The sequence below is a fragment of the Eublepharis macularius genome, chromosome 1 (assembly GCF_028583425.1).
Source record: "Eublepharis macularius isolate TG4126 chromosome 1, MPM_Emac_v1.0, whole genome shotgun sequence".
NCBI lineage: Eukaryota > Metazoa > Chordata > Lepidosauria > Squamata > Eublepharidae > Eublepharis > Eublepharis macularius.
The window spans coordinates 122880685-122903259 of NC_072790.1; the positions used below are offsets into that span (position 1 = coordinate 122880685).

Below are 22575 nucleotides of genomic sequence, written 5' to 3' on the forward strand. Positions count from 1 at the left end.
GACCATGGATCATTGCTTCATGGACCTCATGGATCATTGCTTCAAGGCTGCTATCCAAACTAGCCTCCACTTTACCTATGTTTGGTAAGAATCACTGATATATGACTTACTACATGCATTGGTGATTCATGCAATGTATACGCCCATGTGACAGCTGAAGCCTTTGGATTCATTGTCCTCATTTCTGGTCTTCTGTAGCCTTCGCTTTAGATACATCAGTGTTTCTTTCTGTATTTATTTATGATCTCCCTTTTTAACAGAGACTCAGGGTGGATTATGCAGTGTAATTCAATACACTCAAAGACTGGGACATTCAATAAAACAGTGCAACAGGATATGAATGGCAGAAATTTGAAAACAAACAGAAATCTGATACAGCTCTGAAACAGTGCTTAAACAAAGCCTAAGCATTTAAACATGATAATTAAGCAATGCAGAAATTACCTAATAAGAACATACTTTCAGCAACAGGCAGTATACAGTAGTACAGACCCTATCTCCTTACCAAAGCATCTCTTTGAACCATCTGCTTATAGTATAGACCTCTTATGTGTATAGCATAGCCTTCCTGAATAATTCAGTTTTGCATAGTTTGCAGAAAACTAGGAGAGTGGGAACCTTCCTAACCACATCAAGCAATCCATTATATAAGGGGGGGGGCGGGTAACAGAGAATGCACATATATGGGCAGCTGTTGATTTTACCCATTTACAGAGTGGAAACTGCAGAAAGCCGTACTCAGATTAGCAAAGTTGTAACTGATGAGCAGCCAATGGAGTGACTGCACAATGGGAGAAGTATGCATGTCCTGATAGTAGTCGAACTGCAGCATTCTGCACCAACTAAAGTCTCTGGGTTGACTTTGAGGGGAGACCTATGGAGAGTGCATTATAGTATCAATGTTACCATGGCATGGATCCAAATGGCCAAAACACCCATGTCAAGGTAGGGGATCACCTTCTGGTCTAGACTGAATTAGAAGGAAGAGGGGAGGGATTGCAGCTGCATTAACTTGCCTCTCCAGCAACAATGCTGGATACCCCCTAGACTTTTAGCCAAGTCAGCAAGCATCAACTTAACCCAAGTGAAAGTGAGAAACACAGTGTCCTTCAAGACATCTGTCTTCCCAACCAGCATCACTTCTATCTTGTCTAGGTTCAGTTTCAATTTGTTTGTTTTCATCAATTTGACCACAGCAGTAAGTGAGTGACAAAACCAATACTGCACCACCAGTATGAAATGGAGTCAAGCTCCAGGGCAGGCCTGCCCATGCTCAGCTGCCTCCCTCTCCACTCCATCCTGTTGCCTATGAAATCTATACAAAAGAAAAGATAAACGAATCTGCCAAAATGTGTGTCCTGGATCTCACAAACATTTCTGAAACTATTCAGGACCCAATTACCAGTATTGCAAGAATCCTAAACATCGGTTCAGATACCCAAATATATCTAATAAGGTATTTTTCAGATATATATTTGGTCCTGAAATACCCAAATTCACAAACCTAGTTAGGTCCCAAAATGCCCAGAGTTGAGGGTGCATGTGTGAATGGCCACTGATACACGTACTTCCCTCTGATCCCTGAAGAATGCATTAACTTCTCTTGCTGCTCCATAGGATCCAACCATACTAATTAATTAATCATAAATTAGTATGTTGGCTTTTATGTTCTTATTATGTGAAAAGCATGTAAAAATGCCATGCTATCTAAAGTGTTTCACAAATTCTACACAAATTTCTTTTCCATCCCTTTAACATTATACCTGAATTTCAAAAATGCTTGTGATGAATAGTTTCAGGTTACAGAACAGAAGTGATGTTCAGTGCTTAACTGTGCACCACTGAACCAGCACCTTGAGTTGGGCCTGGAAGCAAATAGGGTGCCAGTATAGATGGAATAGAACTGGAGTGATATGGTCCTACCACCCACTTCAGTTGACATTCTGGCTTCAGCATTCTGTAGTTTCCATACAGTTGGAAGCCCGACATGAGCACACTGCAGTAATATAATCTGAATGTTATCAAGGCATGCACCATAGTGGCAAGACCTTTCCCCCACAGCTGGCTCATCAGCTAGAGCTGGTGGAGGGTACCCTTGGCCACTGCTGCCACAGGAGGCCTGGGTCCAGCAGCACCCCCAACCTACACACCTGCTTCTTTGAGGGAAGTACAGCCCCATACAGAACAAGAGATAACGCAATTCTTGAGTCAACCCCCCCCCCCTCAGTAGCACCTCTGTTTTGTTGGGGTTCAGTTTCAGTTTGCTAGCCCTCATCCATCCCAAAACTGCCTCCAGGCACCTGTTCACACTTTCCACAGCCTCTCTGGGATCTGCTGGAAGTGTGATATAGAGTTGAGTGTCATCTGCATATTGATGGAAATTCAGTCCAGATCTTCAGATGACCTCACTCAGTTGACTCACATAGATGTTAAAAAGTATAGTGAGATAAACCCTTTTGGAACCTTTTGACCAGGAGCCAATGGGCAGCGCAGGAGTCCCCCCCCCCAGCACCCACACTGAAACCTACCTTCGATGTAGGACCAAAACCACCACAAAACAGTGGCTCCCAGTCCCAACTCTGAAAGGTGGTCCAGAAGGATGCCACGGTATATGGTATCAAAAGCTGCCAGGAGGTCCAGAATTGACTGGGTCACGCTGCTCCTGTCCATCTACTGCTACAGATTATCCACCAGGATGACCATGGCCATTTCAGTCCCATAACCAGACCTGAAATCATCCTGGAATGGATATTAACAATTTGCTTCATTCTCCCTGAAGTTGCCTAGCCACCATTTGTTCAATCACCTAGCTGAAGAATGGTACATTTGAAACTCGATACTCATTGTTCAACTCTCCTGGCTCCAGAGTAGGTCTCTTTAGGAGTAGATGTGCCACTGCCTGCTTCAAGGCAGGGGCAACTATCCCCTCTCTCAGGAAGGCATTTGCTATCTCCCAGACCCAGTCCACCAGCCCACCCCCGCAGGATTTAAGCAGACATGAGGGTGAGGATCATACAAGAAGGTGGTGGATCTCAAACTTCCAAGAATGCTGGGCAGGATGAAAGGGATCCCACACAACTGGACAAATCTACACCTTGGCACCATCCCATCTTGACATTGCTGATGTAAAGCCCAAGTTAGTACAAATGCGAGAGATTTTATCCCAAAAGTGTTTAGCAAAATGATTGCAGCAGTATGCAGAGCAATCGACCTCCACCTGTAGGGCAAAACCCAATATGCCCTTGAGCACCTGGAAGAGTTCCACAGGTCTATATTGTTCAGATGCAAAGGTGGCAGAGAAGTATAATTTCTTCACTGCCATCACTGTCATGGAGTAGGCTTTAAAATGAGTTCTAGCCCATGCCTTGTCAGAGTCATCCCGAGTCTTTCTCCACTGTTATGCTAGCCATCTGCCTTTTCATTGTCTGCATCCCCTGAACCAAGGGCTTTTACACTGGAGACAGGGCACCTAGGAGCAATCACATCAGTTGCCTGGGTCATTTCCTCATTCCAGAGATAAATCAGAGTTATCATTTTTTGTCATTGTCCTCATGATTGGCACACATTGCTAGATTTTTCTGCAGTTGTAGGCAGTCTTTCACTGACTGTAGGTGAATCTACATACCTCAGAAGCAGGATGGGCTGGAATGTAATTTACTGTAACGTGATAGTTAAGCATGCACAGTAAGTCTAATGTATTTATGCTCATCATATTTTACATACAGCTGTTGCCTAACCCTTTTGGCTGGTAGGTTTTTGCTTGCCTCTAATGATATATGTGTAGTAGCCACTGCTTCAAGTTAGCATTGCAGCTGCTTAGTGGCACAACAGCTGAGGAATCAAGCCTATTGGACAGAATCCAAAGACTTTTATGATCCAGGCTTTTAAGTCATTTTATCAGTGAAAGTGGTGGTTGTGTAAATTGAGGTTGTGTGGCAGAGATTGTTCTGTTATATGCATTGGTCTTTGTTCTGTTCATATAAGAGAGAGTAAAGAATTAAATACACGTATGGAGTTTTTATACATGCATCACAGCCCCAGTCTCAAGCTTTTCTGTGGTAGCTCCTGTTAGAGCTAACCCACTTTTTAGGAAGCTGTGTAATGTAGAACTATCTAGAGAGTTTTGGGGTGAATAACAGTACCTTGATAAACTGAAGTTTTAGATGGGAAGTTGTCTGATTTTATACCTGTGTGTGTGTTTTGTGATTTTGTCTTTAGAATTTCTGGTTCTAGTTTTATTGTACCCACTTTAAATTCCATTTTCGCTTTGGGTAAAAGATGTATAAAATATTTTAATAAATAAACATTACAGCCACTTTACACAATCTGCAAATGTTCCTACTGTATGCAGTAGGTTGTTGTTTTATTATGCCAGTTTGGAGAGCCAATTTGGTGTAGTGGTTAAGAGCACGGTACTCTAATCTGAAGAACGAGTTTGATTCCCCACTCCTCCACTTGAAGCCAGCTGGGTGACCTTGGGTCAGTCACAGCTCTCTGGAGCTCTCTCAGCCCCACCCCCCTCACAGGGTGTTTTGTTGTGGGGATAATAATAACATACTTTGTAAACTGCTCTGAGTGGTTGTTAAGTCATCCTGAAAGGTGGTATATAAATTGAATGTTGTTGTTGTTGTTATGCTCATCTTCTTATCTACTGTTCATGTACTTACAATTGTTTTAGAAACAGGACACAAGCAAGCAATTGATACTATTCTTATGCACTGACTCCTCAATGATGTAGTGCAATGCAAGTCCAAAAATTAGTAAATGCTAAAGTTTATATAAATGTTGACAGTCCCAAACAAATCTATGCAAGTCTGAAACTCAGCAATTAGTCAAGGAATACTGCAAGTCAGCTTAGATATATATACCTGTATAGAGACATAAAATGATATTATAAAAACTAATACTGGAATTTTTGACACAATTGTTGTAATAGATAATTAATTTGTTTTAGGGCATGATCTACTGATCTTACCTAGCATGGTAATTCTGTCATTATTCAGCTGCCTATTGTTACTAGAGATGGGCACGAACAGAAAAAAACGAACATGATGTTAATTGTTCGTTGCCATCCATGAACAGGGACTCACGAACACTTACGAGCATGACCTGTTCATGAACATGTTCGTGGATGGATGTTCGTGGGTGCCAGCAGGCTCTCCTCCAGCCTTCGTCCAAGTTTGGTCAAGATCCCTACTGCACCACTCCCAGAAACCTGACCTGAGCAGGCACCAGGAAAGGTACCAATAATAAATAATAGCTTAGCCTCAGAGCCTGGCAGCAGCCCTGGAACCTGAAGGGGTAGATCCCTATCCCACCACACACAAAGAAAATTCAAGCTCCAATGCACTCTCTCTATCAAAAAATGCCAATAGCAGCTGTGTCTCTCCCTCTCCACTGTCTGCAAAGACAGAGCTGGGAGCCCCCCTCCCCACTGCTCTTTGCTCCCTTGTAACAAATTTGGAGCTCCACACTTGAAAGGAAGACCTGCCTATCCAGCTAAATTGGGCTTAGATTGGGGGTTCCAGGGCAATAGTAGGAGTTCAGACAGAGTTCAGACAATCCCTGCCTAAGTTGCCAAGGAAATTGATTGCAGGTGCCAGATTGTCTGGCTTGATGAACAGTAAAGGCTTGCAACGACCACCTGTTCATTTAGAATGGGGCCTCACGAACAGCTTGTTCGCGAACATCAGAATGGGCTGTTCATGGCTTTTGTTTGTTCATATTGCTGTTCGTGCCCATCCCTAATTGTTACATTTTATTATATTACAGGCTTGCCTGCAGTGGTTGTAGTCATTGTTCTAGCAAGCACAAACACAAATGCAAATCATATTTACGGCAAAGATGTGTATGGCAGAAATTCTGTGGGGCAAGGTGGAGATGATTTGTAAGTATTTTATATCCAATGAATGAAGGGGAAGAGTTGAACGGGAAGCACTGGAACAAGCTTCCAACCCTGATATGAGTTTTTATCTTCTTTTTTAAAAAACTATATGTATGCAGCCGCAACTGTTGAGTCAGGAAGTTGGCCTTGAGCCAAGAGGAAAGACAGGTTTAATAACCCATTTACACTCGTGATTCCCCATTCAGGTAGGGACTCACATGTAGAACCTTGCTTCATTCTCCCGGTCTCTATGCAATTTCACATGTGTACTGAGTATGTACAAAGTGCCACAGAGAAACTTCTAGAGCTCTTTCAAAGGTGCAAAGTGCTTCCTCCCCATGCCATCTTTTCCCGCCCTTTTGATGGACATATAGGGGGAAATTAGCACTTTCCCTCATTTCTTTCTTTAAGGTGTCACTGAATCTTGCTGTTCTATTGCAAACCAACACTGCTACCCATCTGAAAAGAGCATTGCTATTTTATCTAGAAAGGACAGAGTCATTCAGGAAAGACTCTAGGCTTTTACTGCTTATTGTAGCCTTAAAAGGGGGTTTCAATCTATTTCTCAGTCTGTCTCTCTCTAATTAGGCTCTGCTATGAGTTGTCTGAGGTCTTTGTCCCATATAGATACATGCACATTCCACCAGCAGTGAAAGCAGGCCTACCCCTTGAAGCAGTTTGCAGAACAGCCTTTGTGAAACATTATGCCATGGAAGTTGATGCTGCAAAAGAAGCACAAGTTGGAAAAGAAGCGTTATGATCATTGTTTTGTTGACAGTATCACAACCACCTTCCTCAAGAGGGTAAGTTAACTTGTTAATCTCCCATGTGGTACTGCATAAAGACCTCTATGATGAAAACATGGTTGCACTTACCTGTAACTTGTTCATCAAGTGATTCTCTGTGCAGTCACACATCCCTCTCTCCTCCATGCTGTGATCTTTCAGTTGTTCTTTGATTAAGCTTGTTTTCTACCTTGATGACCTCTCTATGACAGCACATTAGAAATGAAGGGAGAGGGCTTCTTTCCCCTACATATCCATCAAAAGGGTGGGGAAATGTGGCATGAGGGGAGAACCACTTGATGCCTTTTTAAGAGCTCTAGAAGTTGCCATGCAATAGGCCTGCACAAGCACAGTACCAATGTGTAACTGCAGAGAAGACCACTCAATGAACAACAGTTAGAGGTAAGCACAACCATGTTTCCTGCACATACTTAATTGCCACCCTGATCAAGGTGTATGAATAGTACTGCTTCAGTGATGCTGATAACATTTTGAGTATCATGCAAGCTCTTGATTTGTCAACTATCTCAAAATTTGAGCTACTCCAAAAACTAGGAAGGCTGATTTGACATAATTTCTGTGGAAATAGCTATACCATTTTTGTCTCTGCTCTCTGTTTTACTTTACTTACTATTTCACATTACTTACTCTATTTACTCTGTTTCGCTTTACTTTACTTACTCTGTTTCACTTTACTTAAGGACTTGCATCCTTTCCAGCTGTGTGTACATGGTCATGTAAAAATATGTAAATGTACATTTAACGCTTTATACATTCCTATTTTTAAAAAGCTGGATGTTTCTCACTACAGTTGCAGTGTGTAGCAGTTCCTTATTGAAAGCAAACTCCAGCCAATAAAGTTTAATATTGAAACACTTTCAGATACACATCACAACCCATTATAAAAATCTACTACTTGATGCAACTGTCTGGGCCTTGCACACAACTGAAAGCTAAACAGATACATCTATTTCTCTGGTCACTTTATTTGTTAAGATATGTAATTTTCAAGTTCCTGGTAAGATAATTATGTACCCCTTCATTGTTCATATATTTTTGTATCCGTTGTCTGATGTTATAACTTATAATATTAATAGATAAACGTTTAGGATATGGCATTATGTCACAAGTATGTGACTAGATTGACAGCACAATCCTAAACAGAGTTGCTCCAGTCTAAGCCATTGGTTTGAATGGATTTAGACTGGAGTAACTCATTTTAGGATTGAACTGTGAGAAGTAGCTATACCAATACCAGTGTTTAAAATTGGAGTGCCAGTCTGAGTTCCTCTGTGATAATTTTAAAATTTCTGAAATCACTTTCTCCTTAATTAGTATGATGAGGTGATTTAACTGAACAGTCTAGGATAACTGTCCAAAGCCGAGTGTTATTTGTCAAAAAAAGTTTAAATGCAATCAAAGTAACTATCTGAGAGCCAAGATCCCTGAACAGATCTGCTATGATTTTTTAAAAGAGTAAATTGCAGCTCTCAAAGTCCCCTGCTGCAGATCACCACCAGAGCAAAGGGAAAGGGGGTTGCCCTGTAGGATGAAGCATGCAGTTGCCTTATGCCTTCATGCTGCAAATAACTCTAAGGAGCTGTTTGACGTTGCACATATATAAAAAGCTTACTTCTTCTAAATGTGTTTTAATTGAGTTGTCCTGTTCTGAGTTAAATTATTCAATATGTTTATATTTTATATTCTTATTGTTTTATATTTGTATGTTTTATTTTTGCTGTACACTGCCCTGAGTCCTTCGGGAGATGGGCGGTATAAAAATTCAATTAAAGTTAAAGTTAAAGTTCTATCACTCTAGCTCCCGGCCACGAGGAAGCAGTGACTGTACCATGACAGTAATGTCTGAATCTGTCCTTGTGACAAAAATATAATGAGCAATCAGTTTCGTTACACAAACAAAATCTCATGATTTCTTTACAGCTGCTGGATTAAAGACAGTATTGTATTTTATGCGACCTGTGTTGGCTACTTTGGAATCATGTTTCTCATGAACATTGCCATGTTCGTAGTGGTAATGATGCAAATCTGTGGAAGAAATGGAAAACGGAGCAACCGGACTATGCGGGAAGAGATCCTGAGGAATCTTCGTAGTGTTGTTAGTTTGACCTTCCTGCTAGGCATGACATGGGGATTTGCCTTTTTTGCCTGGGGGCCACTATACCTCCCTTTTGTGTACCTCTTTTGTATTTTCAACTCATTGCAAGGTAAGCTGAGTTCCCTGTGAATAAACAAAGTAAATATGTTAGAAATGGCAAAAATGAGGCCACTTTGGCACCTTAGAATCTAACATGTTCATTGTGACATACCCTTGCATGGATTAGAGCAATTTTTTTCAATGTATGAAGTGTTATTCTCAGTTGTATTCAAGAAAAAAAGTGTACACAATGAGTTTGAAAGACTATGAATTATTAAACATCTAACATTTCTAGGCAAAGCTCGAACATATTAGATAAGAACTATGACCATTCTCAACAACAGTCATTGCTTTTGTTATTATGGATTACTGCTATTGTGAATGGTTACAGTTCTTACCTTGCTTATATTTGAGTTTTGGATAGAAATATAACACACTAAGAGTTTATTTTATTTATGTATATATTTCATTTCTAATCTACCTTTCTCACTAGGTCTCAAGGTGAGCTACATTTTTTTAAAGATGAAATACATGCAATGCAATAAACTGGATTACAAAAAGTAGGAAAAATACAGTAAATAGTGCTTAAAATTTTCTCAGGCTTTAAAATGACAACATTATTCCCTTTATAAAAATGGCATCTTGAACAATTCTGTGCGCATTTTGTGGCCTTTTAATTCCACCTAATAAGAAAGCTTATGTCACAAGATAGTGGGAGGTGCAAGGCTTATTTAGTTATGTATGTTCCTTTTTCTTGTTTTAGTTGTTAATATTTTCAAAGTGCTCAGAAACTTCAGGTGCAAAGTTTTTGATTATTACAATTATTACTATTCACATTAGTTAGGTACTATAGTTTGTAATTAGATGAACCTAAAAAGATATATATTACAAGTGCTAAAATGTGTTATGTTATAGAAAATCTCTTTACTGCACTTTTTCCTGCGGGGAAAAGTCTTAGGGAAATGTGCTTGTTTGAAAATACAGTAATGAACTTAAGGACACAATTACACTAGTCCAAAGCTGGTTTTACTATTATAAATTTTGGAAGGTCTAGGAAACATCAATGACTATAGCAGGCTTTTTACCTTTTCAGTCCCAGTTCCTTCATAAGCAATTTTGATTTTTTTTCTTTCACCACCATTCATCCTGTTGTTTTCTAGAAAACTGTAAATTGTTATCAAGCTTTTGAAAATCATAAATGATTAAATTATATTTGCTGACAGTTAAGATAATTTAAACTCAAAACGGATTTTTGCATACACCAAGCCACTGAAAAATTATTCCTCCACAAATATCAAGTAGCAATACATTAAGATTAGGATATTTATCTTTTTTGATAGAGAAAGACAGTTTGGTATGCAATAAATCTGTTGTCTTCTATGAATGAAGAAAATATTCTACTATAAGAAATGCAGGGTATGTCTGTGGCACTTAATTTGTAGAGTTTGTCCCGGAAAATAGGAGAAATCACTTCTGCAGTCTGCATCTCTTTCTATGACCTGACTCAGATTGTGTTTTTTCTATTTCTAAGTTTCTTGGGACATTGGGAGATCTATCAGTGGATCTCCCACATTTTGTTAAACTGCAAATAACTGCCCCAGAAGAAGGTCCTTATTCAAATCTGGGCTCAGCAGAAGTTGTTTAACTCTACCTTCCTGTTTGGTCATGGGTGTTGACCATTGCTGGTCCGATGATGGGGAAGATGGCCTGGGGCTCTGTGAAGGTGCCTGCAGTTGAGGGGTTCACAGATGCCCCTCTGAGGGCCAACAGAGGGGCTTGTACAGGGGCTTGTACCTGCTGCTGCATTGCTAGTGGGGGGGATGGCATTGCTATACAAATATATAGGGGAAGGATCTATTCTCCTATGCCTTGGCTCCATTCTGAATCTCTCTCACATTCTTGGATTCCATTTCCAGTTTTTTCCAATGTCAAGCCTTAGGAGCCAACTATATGACACTTCAGCCAGCTTTAAAGGGGCCAATGGCCCATATTGCTTTAAAGGGGCCAATGGCCCATATACCCCACAAAAGAAATATTAATCTTCCTGAGAAAACTCTTACTTTGTATGATTTTCATAATTTATTTTCCACCATCTGCCTTTTCAAATGTTGTCCTGGCCTTTTCCCACTATCTGAACTGTCCTTTGCTGCCCCATTTACTTATTTATTCCTCAGACCATCATTTCTCTACACAGTTTATTTGTTGTCATAGGAAAACTTCTTACATCTCAGATGGAGATTCATGCAGTCAGATACAATTTTTCATGCTAAAAAGATCAATCGGCAAAACATTTGCATCCAAATAAGCCACAGCCAAACGTTTTTCATCCAAGCAGTGAGTCTTGATTTTAATGGAGTTATTTGTGGAGTGTTTATGAGGAAGGATGATGGAATCTGGGTTCTGATCCAATAACCAATAGAATTATTAGAAAATGTTCACTGGAAATCCAATGGCAGCTCCAAGACAAATTCAGTCTTTATGGCTTCTCCAAAGAACCCTGTGCTGCTTAGGAAAAAATAAGTTTTCAGTTCAGCATATTATCCTAGCTGTGGTTTTATTTATTAATTTAGCTGTTATCAGTATGAGACAAAACAAAAGCTTTTATTACCTGTTCTCTATCTTTCTGAATAGAAAGGAATAATGTTGACAATGAAATATGTAAGAAGTCTAAGAAATATTCTTAAATATTCTTAAGAATCATGATATACTCAAAAGCCTCCTGCATATCTGGAAGCCAGCTCCTAAGCAACTGCACTAGCACACCATACATTTCTGCGTAGCAAGTACAATACCATAATTTTTGACATTCAGGTGAATTCTACTTTGTATAAGTGGAAGTAGATTGTGAATCAGATCCAGAGGTTCCTGGATAGAATGGCAAGTTGTGGGGAAGGGCACAAGGAATGTCCCAACACTCCCCACTCTGTACACCTGAAGGGACTTTGATAGGCATTGCAATTTTTAAAAATCACGGTAACATTTCCTACCTTCTAGTCCTCCAGTGATGGTGGTGGAAAGTTCTGTCAAGTCATTGCTGATTTATGGCAACCCTTGCTGGGATCTTCAAGGGAAGGAACTAGTGGTGTGCACCAAAAAAATCAATAAATCTAAATCTGAGAAATCCCCAAATTCTGAATTGATCCTCTAATACAGTTCTGGAATTTCTGGAAAATGTGGCCATTGTTTTCTATGGGAAAATCACTCTGGTGACTATCCAGTGGGCTGGGGGGTATCATTTTCAACAAAACTTCATCAGATTTGGAGAGTACCTATTCCTAACTATTCCCATGTGTAATGAAGATTGGACCCCGTGAACTAATTTTATTGGCCCCCAAAGAAGGTACCCCCACCCATTCTCCATTATTCCCCATGGAGAAAAATATCTGGAGGCTATCCAGGGGACTGGGGGTGGCATTTTTCCTGAAAAATCACCAAATTTTCAGGAGACCTACTACTGACTGTCCTTTAAGCACCCCATCCTCCAAGTTTCAGGAAGATTGGACCCCAGGGGACCCCCAGTCAGGAGTAGATTCCCTCCAATTTTGGTGACGTTTGGTTTAAAAATGACCCCTCCAGCCCACCAGATAGCTCCTAGAATGATTTTCCCATAGAAAACAATGGCTGAATTTTACCAAATTAAATTAGGTAAAAATTCAGGATACCTGATTTTTGATTCAGAATACTCTGGTTTTACTGAATCAGCAACAGTTATGTATTTTAATCCAAATTATTAACTGAACTGCACACCCCTACAAGAGGCTAACAAGTGGTTTGCCATTGCCTGCCTCTGTATAGTAACCCTGGTCTTCTTTGGAGGTCTTCCATCCATTTACTAATCAAGGCTGACCCTGCTTAGCTTCTAAGATCTGACAAGATCAGGCTTGGTTTTTAATTTGTACAGTAATCCTGGAATGTCTCCAGTTTTCAAGTGAACTCCTCCAGTGAGGAGGAATAAATAGGCAAAATTGCCCTCCATTCCATCCTTGTGTTAATGGGGCAAACTTAACGCCAAGCTGTGATCCTCTAGTGAAAGAGTTTTGCCCAGTCCCTCATCTTCACTGAAGTTCATTCCACATGCATCTGGCATTTTGTTCATCAGTGTCTCCTCCTGACTATAAACAGAGGCTTTCAGGAGGGAGAAGGTGAAGCTGAGAAGTTCCGCTTACATATGGCAGGATCCAACATGCTAGTGTACTTGTTAATATTTGCTAACATAACCCTTCAAGTGCTAGCTCAACAGACTTCTCATAATCCTTTCTCTCACTGTTACTGATTCTTGGCAAAGAGGTAAGGTACCTGCTTCAAATTAATTTATTTCATATGACTAATTGAACATTTGCTGTTTGTATAATGTATGGTAAAAGCTAGTTTTTGGGTTATTTCATCACCATAATTCCTCTAATGAAATTAGGAGCTGGGAATATTACATTTACTGTTAATTGCAGTCATTCTTGGATGAGCTATACAGGTGGCTTTAAGCCAAACCTAGAGCATGTTAAAGAAGTAGATTATTAATTTAAAGGTATGGATATGAAACAAGTCAAAGAGCAAGGCTTCTCATGTCAAATCAAATATGCAGATTTTATACATGCACATTTTTATGTCTTCTGAGAGCTGGTCCTTCCACTGGCGAGCTTCAGCAAATTCTCCAAATTTGGAGGTTCAAATGAGACTGGTTGGGTTGAACTGATGAGACATCCAAGGTAGTTTGTAGCCAAGCAGCTGCTACCTCCTCCTCTACTCCGGGAGTCTAGAAAACTTTCTTCCTCCAATATAAAGAAAGATTTCAGATCCTGGCATCTTCTGAAATGATTTTTTTCCTGAAATGTATCATTTCAGATGCAGGAATATGCTGATTTCACTACCACTGAAAACATTTGGAAAATAAATCAGGAAGCTAATAAACATTCAGAGATTCCAACTTCTCATAATGCAACAGAATTAAATTTCTAGGCCAGGAGTCCCCAACCTTTTTGACCTGTGGGCATATTTGGAGTTCTTCTGACACAGTGTGGTAGGCACAGCAGCAAAATGCCACAGAATGGCTGCTGCAGGAGGTGGAGCCAGCCACAAAATGGCTGCTATAGCTTGCCTTCAGTCACTCAATGAAGATCCTTATGCTGTGGAAGCAGCTTCTGCCAAAGGAAGGTTTTCAAAAATCTGCACAACCAATCAAACCTCCAATGACCTATCAGAAGCCATACTTAGTAAAAATCTCACTTGGTCCCACCTACTTTCTAAAAACACTTGGTGGGCACCAGGAAAGGTGTTGGTGAGCACAATGGAGCCCTCAGACACCATGCTGTGGACTTCTGTTCTAGGCTCTTTAAATACAGGCCAAACCCAAATTCCCTTAACTAGCTTCTAAACATTTTTTTCCTTTTAAAAAGTAGGCATGCTGGATATCAATTAGATCTGATTTATGGTGCAATAGGATTGGGGTGGTTTCTGGTGAACTGGGTCCAGGAAACAATAAATGTACTCTTGAAAGAGGGGATAGTCATCCCAGTCCACTCTTAAGGAAACTTACTCTGGAGCCAAGAGAGTTGAATAACTATCACCAAGTTTCAAATGTACTATGAGCTAGGTGATTAAACAAGTGATGACTGGATAACTTCAGGAATTTCTGAATGAAGCAAATTGTTGGGATCCATTCCACTCTGGTTTCAGACCTGGTTATAGGACGGAAACGGCCTTGGGTGCCCTGGTGGATGACCTGTACTAGGAGATGGAAAGGGGAAGTATGACTCTGTTACTTCTGCTGGACCTTTCAGCAGCTTTTGATACCATCAATCATGATATCCTTCTGGGCCACCTTTTGGGGTTGGGGCTACTAGGAACTGTTCTGCACTGGTTTTGGTCCTACTTCAAAGGTAGGTTTCAGAGTGTGGTGTTCCACCCCCTTGCCTCTAGCGTATGGGGTTCCATAAAGCTCTGTCTTGACCCCCTTGCTTTTCAACATGTATGTAAAGCCACTGGGAGAGGTCATACAGAGATTTAGGCTGAGTTGCCACCAATATCTGGATGACACTCAGCTCTATCTTTCACTTCCAACAGATGCCAAGGAGGTTGTGGAAACCATGAATAGATTCCTGGAGGCAGTTTTAGGAGCTATAAGGGCTAACAAACTGAAACTTAAAGCCCAACAAAGCAGAAGTACTACTTGGGGGAGAAGGTTTGACTCAAGAATTGGGTTATCTGCTGTTCTGCATAGGGTCGAACTTCTCCTGAAGGAGCAGGAACATATCATCGGGGGGGGGGGCTGCTGGACCCAATGCTCCTGTTGGATGGGTGGCAGCAGTGGCCAAGGGGGCTTTTACCAGCTTTGATGAGCTGGCTATGACCCTTCCTAGATGAGAAATGTCTTGCCACTGTGGTGCATGCCCTGCTAACTTTTGGATTAAGTTACTGCAAAATGCTTTACATGAGGCTGCCCCTGAAGGCTGTATGGAAGCTGGTGCAGACTGCCCCAGCCAGAATGTTTACTGGAATGGGTCCTGGGGAGAATATCACTCCAGTATTGGCCCATTTAAACCGGCTCCCAGTTTGCTTCCAGGCCCCATTTAAGGTGCTGGTATTGATTTTTAAAGCCCTAAATGGCTAGGGTCCAGGATAACTTAAGGACCACCTTCTCCCAAATGACCATTCCCATCTATCCAGTCATCTTCAGAGGCTCTGCTTTTGGTGCCCCCCAGTATCTGAGGTTAGATGGGTAGCAACCTGAGAGAGAACATTCTTGGTTATGAAGTTCCCCTCCCTGGGGAGATTTGTCTGTCTCCCTCTATTATTGTCTTTTGTCAGTGAATGAAGACTTTTTGTTTTGTTTGGTGTACCCCCTCTAACTGATATTCACCGATTCTCACTTATTGTGATGTTATGGATGTTGGTCTATTTATATGATTTTACTGAATTATTATATATATATATATATATATATATATTATGTAAATGCTATTTTAATATTGAAATGTTCTAATGTTTTTATGTTCCCTGCCTTGTGGACCCTATTTCAATGAAAGACGGCATAGAAATGTTTTAATTAATTAATCCTTTCCCATTTCATATTATTTTCCTGACCTGAAATGGCCTTACAAGTGTGCTATTTGTTCCATTGGTTCAGAACAAGACCTGTATAAGAAATATATTTAACCCAACAGAGAAGGCTTTAAACAATTTTTCCCCTGTGCTATGGTTCCAGTTTGAAATGGGACCCTGTGACCTACTTTTTAAAAGAAAAAAAATGTGCTTGAGAGCTTATTTATGGAACCAGTTTCACATTTAGTTTGGTAATATTCACCTGATCCAGTGTTTTAATTCAAGCTTCCTATGGGAGTCTCAGAGATGCCAGCAGAGCCTTCCAAGTGTCTGTGTGAAAATATGAACAGAACACAGAGGAAAATTCCCACATTGGACTTTTATGTTTGTACCTTCCTATGCCTTTCACATATTACACGTTGTTGTGAAATGTCTAAACCCTTTGATCTGTAAACTAGATAAGAACATAAGGATTACCTTCCAAAGTAGACTGAGATGAGATGTCTTTCAGCCTGCCAGCTGATAGTTTAAATGGCCCAAACCCCAGCCCAAGCCCCACACTTACCTTGCTGCTGGGTTGGTGGAGGCCATGGCCCAACCGCCCTGCAGGCCCATGGCTGCCTCCTGTAAGGGGCAGGAAAGCCATTTTTTGCCTCTTCTGCCACTGCGTGGCCCGCAGAGCGGTGAAGGAGGCAGAAAAAGACCTTCTTACCCCTCAAATGGCCACCGCGGGCACGCAGGGAGGCGAAAGAGGCAGAAAATGGCCTTCGTGCCCCTCAAATGGCCGCCGTGGCTGCTTGCAAGTGGCAGGACCCTTTAAACTATCAGCTGGCAGACAGCAAGGGGGGATCCCCCCCTGCCGCCTGCTAGCTGATAGTTTAAAGGGCCCTGCCACTTGCAAGGGGCAGGAAAAGTTTAAATGGCCATTTCCCCAGGGAAATGGCCATTTAAACCACCCCTTCAATATGAACCAAACGAACCAGTAGACCAATTTGTGGAAGTTCGTGGAAACGAGCTTCCATGAACCACTGGTTCGCAAACCACAAACTGGCCTGGTTCGTGCTTTTTTTTGGTTCATATTTAGGTTCGTGCCCATCTCTAGACTTTACTCACAATGAGGGCCTGAAGGTGAAGGCTACCCCTATTATTTGGCCTAGAATCAAAGCCTGTGTATGCAATGCATGATGATAATAAATATTTATTGCTGTCCTGTTTTTAAAAATATCTTAGTAAATCTTGCTAAATCTTTGCTAAATCAGGCAAATTTGCTTGAACGTGAAATATTCCATAACCCTGCTTTTAATTCTTCAAAGAAGCTAGTAGCAACACCTAAGAATGAGAGGCTGCACTTCAGCAGTATAGGTTCATTACGATAGTAAAGCACCTGTTACTTGTAATATTTAATAACGCAATTTAGTGGTGGTTGGTGGGAATCACTTCTGTAAAGTGGTTTCCTTATCTCACTTTTATTGGATTTATAATCAATTTTTTTTATGCCTTGCCTCCAGGTTTATTTATATTTATATTCCACTGTGCAATGAAAGAAAATGTCCAGAAACAGTGGCGGCGACATCTCTGCTGTGGTAGATTTAGGTTGGCAGACAATTCAGGTAATAACATGTGACTAGAAACAGTCATGTAGTTTTCCAGAATGTATCATTCATGATCTAAATTGTTTCCAAGAATGTTGGGGGTGCATTGTTTGGGAACTTTTTTGCATAATATTAGAAAGAGAAGGCTTGAAGAATCAAACACTTCACTTACGTTATTTTATATTGGTTCTCATTGTGTTAAAATCTCATTTTAAGACTGAGGCAAAATTCCAAAGCATTAAGCGATAACTTGTGTCTGATAGGTAGCCAATAATCTTTTTTATGAATTGGTATTTTAATTAACAATTGTACTAGTTATAGGTATTTCAAGCAACATAATAATAAATTATAATAACTTGTATATTAACTATTGAAAAATGAGAAAAAATACAATTTTCGTTAATGTTTTTTTTTAAGTTTAAAATAACCGTGATAGTATTTCCTGTTAAGCTTTCTTTCTCATTATGGTGCCTGGTTGTCTCTTACATAGTTTCACAGATGTCAGAGGAAGGAGGAAGGAGGAGGCCAAGTAATATAACTGACATAAAAGTTTTCCTCTTCTCCATTGACTGTAGTTTGACTGGTGCTGAGAATGGTGTGTGCCAGCAGGCAGGGAATCTTCCCTACTTCCCTATTTACTGTGGGACTGAAGCTGAATCTGCTGCTGCTATGGCCTTTCTCATTGGGCAAAGGACTGGAGAACAGAAAGTCTCTCCTCCCTACCCTTTCCTAACCCATCAGATTTTCATTATGTCATATCCAAGGTGTTGCACCTTGGTGTATCCTGGGAAATGTGTGTTTGTTTGTGTTTGTTTGTTTGTAGTCCACCTTTCTCAGTGAGACTTAAAATGGACTACGCAGTGTAAATTAATATGAACTACAGCTGGAACATCCCATAAACAATGCAATAGGTTACAGCAACATTCATTACACAGAAATGTAGTCTGCAGTTATGTTTTCCAGCATATTAGAAGTAAACAACATTAAAGGATCTACTGTCTTATTATTACTAGGAGGCTCTGCATTGTGGTGCAAGTGCTGCAATAATAATAATAACAACAACAACATTTGATTTATACACTGCCCTTCAGGACAACTTAATGCCCACTCAGAGCGGTTTACAAAGTATGTAATTATCCCCACAACAAAACACCCTGTGAGGTGGGTGGGGCTGAGAGAGCTCCAGAGAACTGTGACTAACCCAAGGTCACCCAGCTGGAGGAGTGGGGAATCAGACCCAGTTCTCGAGATTAGTCTCACGCTCTTAACCAGTACACAAAACTGGCTCTCCTAGATTCCTTAAAAATGGACCAAATGACCTAGAATAAGTTGTTTATGTCCTCATCCCATGCAGAGTAACCAGTGGATTTAACAGTGGAACAGTTTAATCACTATAAACCTAACCACTATGTCCAGAGTGAGAAACATCCATTTTTCAGTCCTGGAGTAAACATTTTTTTTACCAGTGTCGCAGTATCCTTCGATATGCCCTTGTAAAATGGGAGCTAAAAACATAATTTGACTAATAAGTTTCTTAGAAAAATAGTTAAAGTCTACATATATTTATTATAAACCGCAAACTTCACTTTCAACTCCAACATAAATATTTGTATTTGTTTTGTGGCTTGTTTTTCATAATCCTTGGCTTTTACCTCTCTGAGGTAAAGTTAATTCTAACTCCAACACAATGTGTTTGTATTTTCTGAAACTATCCTGATTTTACTATTACAAGTAACAACAGAGAAAGAAACAACCATTCTTGGTTTTGGACATATCCTCAAACATCTGGAAGTTACACCTCTCATCACAGAAGAGATTGCAAGCTTCTTGCTGTTAATTAAACGGAGGGTGCAGAAGGAGAATGCATGAGCAATTTATACATCCTCTTTTCTCCAGTTTTGTTTGAGGTCTGAAACCACACAGAGAATATTATTTTAAACTGATCTGCAGCTATACAGTTTCTGTTTTCATTCATTTTCAGATTGGAGCAAAACAGCAACTAACATTATTAAGAAGAGCTCAGACAATCTGGGGAAATCCTTGTCTTCAAGTTCCATTGGTTCAAACTCAACTTATCTGACTTCTAAATCTAAATCAGCATCTAATACCTATCTTAAAAGAAATAGCCATTCTGGTGAGTGATGATTACATTTATGTAATGTACAAGCAGTTTATTGATACTATGATATTTAAAACTGTGATCAGCACAGGTTTTGAATGCAAAGGAAAAATAAGCAATTGTACCCCCAGTCGGAAGTAAGAGACAGACACAGGCTTGGATAAAAGGGCCGTTTATTAAATGACCATAACAATAACATTCGGCAAGGGCTAACTGAGCGGTACAGGTCAAGCCCTGGGGTCAGCACCTGACCACCGCCTTGCCTGTCTGGGCGAGCCCCCAATGCCCCGGGTGTAGGCCATCTCCTGAATGGCTGCAACCCGGCCAGCTAGGCCCTGGGATCCCACTCAAGCACCTGTTGCGCCCCAGCCGCCAAGCATGAGGTGAGGTCTTGTTCCCGGGGATCCCCTCAGGCGTCTGCCCTCCCTGACGGTAGCCGCCCATGCATACCGCCCTAACAGCAGACCCTGTTCCCCAACCTTGGGGAATGCCACAGGGGCTCACCAGCCCGCACCCTATTCCCAAAAACTCCTGCCACTATCACCGACGGCTAAACCCAACAATACTCATACCACCGCCATTAGTGCAAGGTAGGCGAAAAACCCCCCTTCCACAACGCCAATCAGGGAAGGAGGGAAAAAATTCCTACCTGGCCCATAAATAGCAGCCGGCTATTCCTGCACTAAAAACAGGGTGAGGTGGGTGGGCCGAGCGCTTGAAAAATCTGACGCCGGGAAGGGGCAGAACGCGCACAAAAGCGCCAAGCTCCGCCCCTTCCCAGAACCTGGATGGAGAGGGAGGGAGTCTGCCTCCTTCTCCTTCCAAGGGCTCCAATTGCCGGCTCCCAGCTTACGCGGCGAGCCGCGGCTGGGAGAGCCGAATTGTACCCCCAGTCGGAAGTAAGAGACAGACACAGGCTTGGATAAAAGGGCCGTTTATTAAATGACCATAACAATAACATTCGGCAAGGGCTAACTGAGCGGTACAGGTCAAGCCCTGGGGTCAGCACCTGACCACCGCCTTGCCTGTCTGGGCGAGCCCCCAATGCCCCGGGTGTAGGCCATCTCCTGAATGGCTGCAACCCGGCCAGCTAGGCCCTGGGATCCCACTCAAGCACCTGTTGCGCCCCAGCCGCCAAGCATGAGGTGAGGTCTTGTTCCCGGGGATCCCCTCAGGCGTCTGCCCTCCCTGACGGTAGCCGCCCATGCATACCGCCCTAACAGCAGACCCTGTTCCCCAACCTTGGGGGATGCCACAGGGGCTCACCAGCCCGCACCCTATTCCCAAAAACTCCTGCCAACGCAAGGGTCAAGCCTCTGCTTAGACCCTCGCGCCCCACAGGTGGCCTAGCGCCACCCGAAGCCCTTGCCGCAGGTCATCTAAAAATAACTCATTGCCCTCAGGTGACATATGGACACCATCTCCTCTGTAGAGGTTGGCAAATTCGGCCCTAATCCTGGGGTGTGGCAGATAAATGCCCAAGCCCTGCCCCAAGGCCTTCCTGATGTCATGGTTGGTCTTACGGCGGGCCCTCTCAATAGCCTTGGGATTCAAAGCCTCCCGCCAAACTCGACGTTGTAGCATCTCGGACCATATAACCAGCACACCAGGCCATCGGTCGTTTATGTATGCTAGGTCCACTGCTACTTGCACTGACAGGGCCTTACCCTGTACCATGCCAAGGTCATTCCCACCCAGGTGGATGACCACAATGTGCGGGGGCGGCTGCAACCGCCCCCTAAACAGGAGAGGCAAGAGGCCCGGCCACCTGAGGCCCCGCCGTCCCTGCCACTCCACTGTGGCCACAGCACTCAGGCCCAACTGGGATCCAATCGGCGTGTTCTTAGCTTGATTGGCCGCCCAAAACACCATGCTGTGGCCACATATCAGGATCCTCCTCCTCTCATGGCCCGACACGGCACCTGGAGAAAGAGCAATTAGTTCGCCATTTAAAATTGCTGTAGGGGTCGGACATAAGACCTGAAAGCTCTCGACCGCCACCTACCCACTTTCTGAATAGCCTGAGGGGGGTATCCCAAAACTGCTGCCGTGGAGGCCGCACCAATCCGAAAGGAATGAGTGCCGAATTTGACCCCCGACAAGCCTAGTTTCTTGAGTGCCCTCTCAGTTACTGTCCAAAATTGATACTTGGTCAAAGGAGCTTGGTCCTCGTGTAAGAACAACAGCCCCTGGGCATCACCCCTAAGTGCGGTGTATTCCTTGAGGGCTTTAACCGGGCACAAGCCCGCCTCAGAACAAGGGCCCAAGTGGAAGGTGATTCCGCGCTGCTGCTGGTCCGTCTTAGACCTCCTAATGCAAATGGAGACGTTGTCTCCCACAAATTTAATATCCCTGGCCATCAAGGCCCTACCCGATAAATCAGAGCGCGATGAAGCAACCAACTCACTAACTCGCAGGGCCCCAAAAAATGCAGTTAACGCTGCTGCATGGAAGAGTTTATGCTCAAACCTGGATGAGCACACTTCAGCCCATGCCGCCCCAAGTCCCCGCAAGACCGAAGGAGATATGGGTTGTCTAGGGTCAGAGGGCGTCCTTTTTTCCCTAGACCATCCCTCCAGCACTTTCCTAATCCTAAAGGCCCCTGTAAATTCCGCTAAACCCCGTGATTTGCTGGCGAAAGCCAGAGCGGCCAGTTGGCCCCTAATAGATTTAACTGCAAGTCCCCTGTCCCTCTGCACGACGCAAAAGTGCAGTAAATGTTCCTGCGGAACGGGCCAAACATGCTGGAGGTTGGCTGATGACCTAAACTGATGAAACTGTCCTACCGCACGGTCGTAGGCCCGGCGTGTGCTAGGAGCAATGGACAGCTGGATTGCTCTATCTACCTCCGCCGTCCAAGCTCCCACAGCTCCCATGGCATCCTCGCGGGCTGCCTGTCGGCCCAAGGGGCAAGCTGCCAGAATCGTTCCATCTGTTGGCGAGACAAAGCGTCTGCCACACCATTGCTAACGCCTGGAACGTGCCTAGCCCTAAAAAGTATGTTC

At 42.4% G+C, this 22575-nt stretch overlaps 1 protein-coding gene across 2 annotated transcripts in view; it reads left to right on the forward strand.

The window, feature by feature from the left end:
* Positions 1–22575, forward strand: part of ADGRG6 (adhesion G protein-coupled receptor G6) — a 183255-nt gene that overhangs the window by 148139 nt on the left and 12541 nt on the right. For both annotated transcript variants that reach the window (XM_054980842.1, XM_054980850.1), the window contains exons 21-24: positions 5773–5887; positions 8611–8894; positions 17368–17469; positions 19433–19585. In XM_054980842.1, the coding sequence (XP_054836817.1) occupies positions 5773–5887; positions 8611–8894; positions 17368–17469; positions 19433–19585 (654 nt within the window). The remainder of the gene's footprint in view (positions 1–5772; positions 5888–8610; positions 8895–17367; positions 17470–19432; positions 19586–22575) is intronic.